At 38.5% G+C, this 7,208-nt stretch overlaps 1 protein-coding gene across 1 annotated transcript; it reads right to left on the bottom strand.

The window, feature by feature from the left end:
• Positions 1–2,401: 2,401 nt before the first annotated feature.
• Positions 2,402–6,995, bottom strand: LOC138371405 (uncharacterized). The gene is made up of 3 exons (XM_069336210.1): positions 6,092–6,995; positions 4,708–4,923; positions 2,402–4,276 (listed from the first exon to the last, which is right to left on the bottom strand). The coding sequence occupies exons 1-3, from the start codon at positions 6,669–6,671 to the stop codon at positions 3,474–3,476; spliced, it is 1,599 nt and encodes a 532-aa protein (XP_069192311.1). The 5' UTR covers positions 6,672–6,995; the 3' UTR covers positions 2,402–3,473.
• Positions 6,996–7,208: the final 213 nt, after the last annotated feature.

Consider the following 7,208-nt stretch of genomic DNA (forward strand, 5'->3'; position numbering starts at 1 on the left):
TTTGCTATTACTTTTGTAGAGAGCAGGAAAATGCAAAAAATAAAACAAACATTTCTAGGCCTAGTAATGTATATATATGTACCATATTAGGCCTAAGATAGCTTATAATAGGCCTAGGATTGATTGGACACGATAGGTTAAGTTATTTAGTTGCTATTTTTTTTTTTAGAATGGCATTTGAGGTAATTCAATAATACAAATGTGGACTTTTAGGCTCCAACAGTACATATTTTGTACGTTTGGCCATATAATTGCTATAAGTAATATCATTTTAGGATGATGGGTTTTTATTTAGTGATTGTGATTATAATGATGATAGTGATTATAATGATTGTGATTATAATGATGATAGTGATTATAATGATAGTGATTATAATGATTGTGATTATAATGATAGTGATTGTCATTTTAATACTTGTGATTTTAGGGATGATTGTGCTCATAATGACTGCGATTATAATGATACTTGTTATCACAATGGTTTTAATTATGATGACTTTTGTAATTACATTGCTTATGACTATAATAATGATTATGATCATATGATTGTGACTACAATGATCATTGAGATTATAATGATTGTGATCATAATAATTACGTTTATGATGATAATAATAACGAGCTATAATAATTATCTCGGACTTTTGATAAAATTTTTTAGCTCAGGACAAAAATTTGTTATATTTTTTTTTTAATCGCTCAAGAAAAATCCTACAATGCGCAAAGTTGTACGATTATATAACTATAAAAGTAATAATAATAATAATAAAAATAATAATAATAATAATAATAATAATAATAATAATAATAATATTATTATTATTATTATTAAATATTTATTCAGGTAAAAGTACATACATTCACGATGAGTTAGAAACAGAATGTTGGATTCTTACGTTAATAAACGTGTATATATTCGTAATTACTGATTCAAATTAGTTATGTTCGTAAGGACGAACCCACGAAAAGACTCACACTCACGCTACACCTTTTCAAAGGGTGAGGTTCAACTCTCACCCTTAAAAAAATAGAAACAGCTGATCCAACGGTGACTAGTGATTGATGAAGAGCAGACGAATGGGGACATTTTGTACACAATCCACCCACCTATTTACCTCCCCTTCCCCAGGCAGACAGACAGACAGACACGCACACACACACACACACACACACACACACACACACACACACACACACACACACACACACACACACACACACACACACACACACATACACACACACAGATGTTAGAAATGTCTTTTTAGCGTAAGAATTATGGGAGAAAGGAATGAGCTAAAGAAGCAGGGTGTAAACGCGAACTCCATTCATAATTTATAAAAGTAGATATTTTTGATAAATAGGAGAGGATTCATTACATTAGACAACCAACGGCTAAAAAGGCGGGGTCCAAGAGCTAAGAGCTCTATTCTGCAGGCACCAATACCAAACACACACACACACTTCAGTATGATTCCCAACACCTTCCCTTCACTGTAAGAAGGTCTGTGGCACTAATTAATTAACTGGGCGTGTCATGAAACAGTGAGAACCAAAATATGGACATTTCATTTTCCAATATTAGTGTTTAAGCTTTCATGTGCGGATTGTGACGGTGGCAGGAACAGGCAGGGCTGTTCATCGTGTGACGGAGGCAGAGACAAGTAGTCTGTTCAAACTACATTAATATGTAGTTTGTCCGTCCTAAACTGCATGACTGTAGTTTCTGTCCCAAACATTTGCCCGAACCTAACCTAACCGTGGTCGACTACCAGATCTCTGTAACAGAACACTGTGGTCGACTACCAGACCTCTGTGATAGAACACTGTGGCCGACTACCAGACCTCTGTGACACTGTGGCCGACTACCAGACCTCTGTGACAGAACACTGTGGCCGACTACCACACCTGAGATAAAACACTGTGGCCGACTACTGTCTCGCATGAACATATACATCAAAGCTAGTTTGAACTACCTTGCAATGACCATCAAAATATAGTCAATATTGCAGTCTTAATAACGAAACATGTTAATTGTCGTTTAATCAATAAGCAAGACAAAAAATTACTTATCATTGCCTCTCGACAATAATTATTATCCTGAATGATTACTCTGAAAAAATCTCCTTTATGCATGATGATAAGCTTCATAAACTAAGTTTTCGTAACCAGACCGTTGCACTATTAAAATTATTTCTGTAATATAATAAAACCATTTATATTAAGGGCGGGATCACTTGGGTAGGGGGAGAGGTGGAATTTCAAGGGTAAAAAAAACATGTAGTATTTTCTAACCCAATATAATTCTAATAAATAACACAATTATTATATTTTTTTTATTTAAAATACAATAAAACAATATGTACATTAAGCATTTCATACAGAATAGATTAGTAACCTCTTGGACATGGAAATGTGCAATAACTCTTTTTGTATTTCAGGGTGGACATCTGTCTGCATGAAGTGCTCTCAGGCGTCATGAGAGTCTAACACACTCGTTACTAGGCTACTTCGTGAGTATTCGGAGATTTCTCTCCAGAAGCTGACATTCTTTCCGTTATTTTTCCGCAAGTGCTCTAGATCATTATTCACTTCTCTTGGAGGACAAACTGCTGTTGAGATCCTCTGAAACACCAACGTACACCCGCATAAGATCCAAAATGGCGCCTACGGTCCTTGCCTAAAACCGTTTGGTCCTTGAGCCTACCATCGTGTGACTATTCTTTATCTCTCGTCAGTGAAGTTCACGATGAAGGCATTAAATTTTCAACAAGTCGTGACTTTAAGCCTTTGGACTATTCTCTGCCAATCAGGATGCAGTACCCCATATGTGCTTTCGCAGCGAAACTGATTTGGATACGCATAAAAAATATGTCTGTGCCCCACAACCTTTGCATGTAGAATAACTTGTCCACTTTTTCTCCTTAACGCTTCTGATTCAGCGGTTTGAGCGCATCTGTATTCTCATTGTAGGCCTAATCGTACATAATCTATGGTGTGTGGTCAACTCTAATATGTCTGCTCTTGATACAAAAAAATATATGAAATACTAGGTTTTAGTCTCTAATTTTCACAAAATACTTTCACTAACTTAAAGTGTAAACTTAATTTTATTTAACAATATATATCAAATACTATGAACATTTAAAATGAAACATAATAGAACATGCATGATTTTTTTTCAGATATTTTTTTTCTTTAAAAGTGTAGTGATAGATACTGTAACCTAGTACATTAATTTCAGTATATGTGCATTAAACAAGTTTAAATCCACAATAAACATTGTGTAACATTAAATATTTTATCTTTAGATTGTTAGAAATATTAGTTTATCCATTAAAATTATTCTACATTAAAATATTTCATGTAACATCTAATTTTGTTTCCATTATCAAACTGAATCAGTGTCTTTATGACACTTGTTCATATTACAGAAAATTAATAGTTTTTGTCTTTAAACCATAAACTTAAAGTTAATTAGGCCTGACCAGGCAACACTCTATGGAAATAACAACAAACAGACCTGAAATACTAACTCGATTCACCTGTACGACCAAGTGATCAGCAGAACAAGAGAACCAATTGTCCCATTTATCAGTTTCCATGTTGACGTCTTGAGTACCATTCCACTTTCCGGTAGATATGGTCTTGGATTCGCAGGTCCCATAGTCTACCAGGTAATTTATAAGCCTCGAACACACTATAAATAAAAATTCAGCATTGTCCCACCCAACGTTTGGAGACTGAAAGTTTATTTGATCATACGCTCTGAAGCTCACCAAGACCTCGTCGGTTCCACACCGCGAAGTGTAGGGAATCATGTTCTGCAAGCTCACATTAAAGTCATTGGTCAGAAACTTACTGCAAACGAGATAATCCACGTTCACCATCCTAAAATCTCCTGGCTTGAGTGATATGGCGGAGACAGCTGTCCCATTAGGGCAGGTGGTGTTCTCCTGAAGGTTCTTCACGATCTCTGTGATAGTGTTACTGGTGTTGGTGGTGATGGTGGTGTTGGTGGTGATGGTGGTGGTGGTGGTGGTTTCCGGGGTGTCTGTGGTATCTGAAGACGAAATGGTTGTAGTAGTGGCAGGAATAGTGGTAGTAGTATCGGCAAGGCCAGTGGTTGTAGTATCGGCCAGGTCAGTGGTTGTAGTATCGGCCAGGTCAGTGGTTGTAGTACCTACAGGGAGAGTGATTGTAGTACTGGCAGGGAGAGTGGCTGAGGCCTCGCTGTTTCTTACAGTGTTGGTCGACGGAGCTAAAGTTGTTACATCTGTGAAAAGTCAAGTAAATGTATGGTAACAAAAATCATGTCGGGTTGTTTGCTGTACAGCTTTAGACCTATCAACGGTGGGAAATTTATTAAGGCCACCACAATATATACCGACTAGCCAGCAAGTACACTTTAGTTTTGAACTAAACTCTCAAGTCTATATACACCTCTCACGTCGGTAATGGTTTTAAAATATTTTCTAGAGTTTGAGCGTGTGCAATGGCAAGACTAGAATTCATCATGCAATCAAAATAAGATATTGATACCCAATCCCAGACCTCTGAAAATGAAGGAACGATGACGTTTCGGTCCGTCCTGAACCATTATCAAAGTCCACGACGGAACGAAATGTCGTCATTTCTTCATTTTGGGTATCAACTCTTCAGCCACGTTACTATGACTCATCATCTGCAAAACAAGATATCACCCACCTGTTGAGTTCCATGATTTTGTAGTTGTTACTTCTGCCTTTGGCTTCGTTGTAGAGGATGTGTTAGTCAAAGCGCTCCACGTGAGGTTATGAGGTATGTAGAATTTAAAGTTACGGTCGCCATTGCAGGAGCCGAGCGACCTGGTCTTCTCACACTGTCGCGATGAGGACTTCAAGGACGACTTTATCTCCAAACTGAACCCACGACAATCAGCATCTATGAACAACAAAATACCATAAATAAATACATTTTAATTTTCGATACATATATGACTCCAACAGCGAAATTAATAATTTAAGAAATATTCAAACACAAAACCATTAAGGAAATTTAAGAAATCAAGCACTTAATATGAAATTGATACCTCAACTGCAGATTAGCCATCAATTAATTTGTCTTGAGTTTGATGGAGAACATTTCTTCTCAAGTTTCTTATTAAAAGGAGTATAAATCAATTATAGATAATAGCCTATCAGTGATGCAACTTCAGGAGAACACTGTAGACAAGCTGCCACCAGAATAACTATAATAATATCAGGGGTTACCACTATTTTTATTTTGCATTAGGTCGCAAGTTACTGATATCAGAAATACAATATCCAGATTTCAACAGAAAATACAAATTACAAGTCGATATTTTTCATATAAGTTGGCATGATGTTGGCATTCTACATGATGATCTCTAAGGCTCAATAGATAAAATTATCTAATTCATACATACTTTACTGATTTACCGGAAATTCTAAAATGTGAATATTGTACATAGCCTAATAATTTTACTAAATGTTAAAAAAGCGCATGTATATGAACTTACCCATTACTGTCTCCTTATAATATATAATATATATAACACTACCAAATAAAAGTTAGTCACATTCACTCTCACGTATGGAGTGAGAGCAAACAGCCACACTTGAAAATTTATGACGCGCGTTATACAGGTGGAACCTTGTTATCGAGAGGTTGTTTGTGTCGACGGTCGAGTGACCCAGCAACGCCAGAGCTCAGAAGTTATGTATTTTTGAAGAAAGGACCTCCAGTTGGGGATCTGTATATTTTGGCTGATCCAGAGTGCTAATATAGTGCTGAGGTTCAGGAATCGAGCCACGGGTGGAAAAGGTTCCGGAGTTGTCCGATTCCTGGGAAGCAGTCCTTCTGTTTGCTGAGTCTATGAGGGTACATGTAAGGGTTGAAATCAGTCCAGCAAAGGGTTCCAAGCTAATCAATAGGTCAGAAGAGGTTGAACAGTTCTAGTGGAGGACTATGCCAGATTAAAATGCCGTGGTGGTTTTTGAATTTTGTAAAGACAGGTCTGGCGAAGGTATCGTCCAGTACAGACACCAACATTGAAGGCCTAAAATACCCCTGTTACAGTAACACTCACCACTTTTACAGAGTGCGGCACACATGGTGAGGGAGGACACCGCCACACCAGGTGACACATCGCCACACCCTCGACCTGTCTGCGTTGCTATGTAGCCGCCCACACTGCTGCCCCTAACGCCCACAGTTGACTGGTTGCCGCTGCCACTGGTCGAGTTGTAGCCTGTCACGGGCGCCTGGTAGCTCACAGTGTAGCCTGTCACAGGCGCCTGGTAGCTGCTCGCACTGTAGCCCGTTACGGGCGCCTGGTAACTGCTCGCATTGTAGCCTGTCACAGGCGCCTGGTAGCTGCTCGCATTGTAGCCTGTCACGGGGTCCAGGTAGCTGCTCACATTGTAGCCCTGGTAGCTGTTCGCATTGTAGCCTGTCACGGGCTCCTGGTAGCTGTTCGCATTGTAGCCTGTCTCGGGCGCCTGGTAGCTGTTCGCATTGTAGCCTGTCACGGGCGCCTGGTAGCTGCTCGCATTGTAGTCTGAAATGACCCCCGAGTAGCTTCCTGCCACGACAAATGTGTGATAGGTGGAAACACTGCCACTCACCACCACCACGGCTACGAGCACCACCGTCTCCATCACTCCCATGTTCAAGCTCAACAAGTTCTCAAAGATCTGAAAGCACTATTATAAAAAGTTATAATTTATTTAGATCTGATTATATATATTTTATATATATAATGGGCAGCACAAAACGTCCTGCAGACAGTGTGACATAGCCATTGAACAGATTCGCTTACCGTTACCTGTGACAGAGGGACAGAGGGTTGCAAGTAACGAATCACCCAACCCCGAGCTCCCCCTAAACAGGAACCTATTGACAGGACATACACACTATTGTATATTTAGATTAGATTTAGATTTTTTATTCAGGTAAAAGTACATACATTGAGTTACATACATAATGTTGGATTTAAAGATAGATATAGTACATACAATACCTAAAGCCACTAGTACGCATAGCGTTTCGGGCAAGGTGAAGGGGGGGAGGGGAACACTTAGACTAAAACTTAATAGTAATTGACCTTAAAGTATAAATTGTGTTGAAAAAATAAAAAATAAAATAAGGAGGGGAACAAGGCAGAGAATAGCAATCATACAAGTTGGTCAACAAACAGCATTGAT

Source organism: Procambarus clarkii, chromosome 35 (genome assembly GCF_040958095.1).
Source record: "Procambarus clarkii isolate CNS0578487 chromosome 35, FALCON_Pclarkii_2.0, whole genome shotgun sequence".
Taxonomy (NCBI): Eukaryota; Metazoa; Arthropoda; class Malacostraca; order Decapoda; family Cambaridae; genus Procambarus; species Procambarus clarkii.

Bases quoted from the DNA above. Each gene is read 5' to 3' on its own strand.
- LOC138371405 (XM_069336210.1), bottom strand. From the start codon at position 6,671: ATGGGAGTGATGGAGACGGTGGTGCTCGTAGCCGTGGTGGTGGTGAGT. The intron at 4,924-6,091 runs GTGAGTGTTACT...TGTTGTTCATAG, and splicing joins TGCCGCACTCTGTAAAAGTG to ATGCTGATTGTCGTGGGTTC. The intron at 4,277-4,707 runs GTGGGTGATATC...GACTTTTCACAG, and splicing joins AAAATCATGGAACTCAACAG to ATGTAACAACTTTAGCTCCG.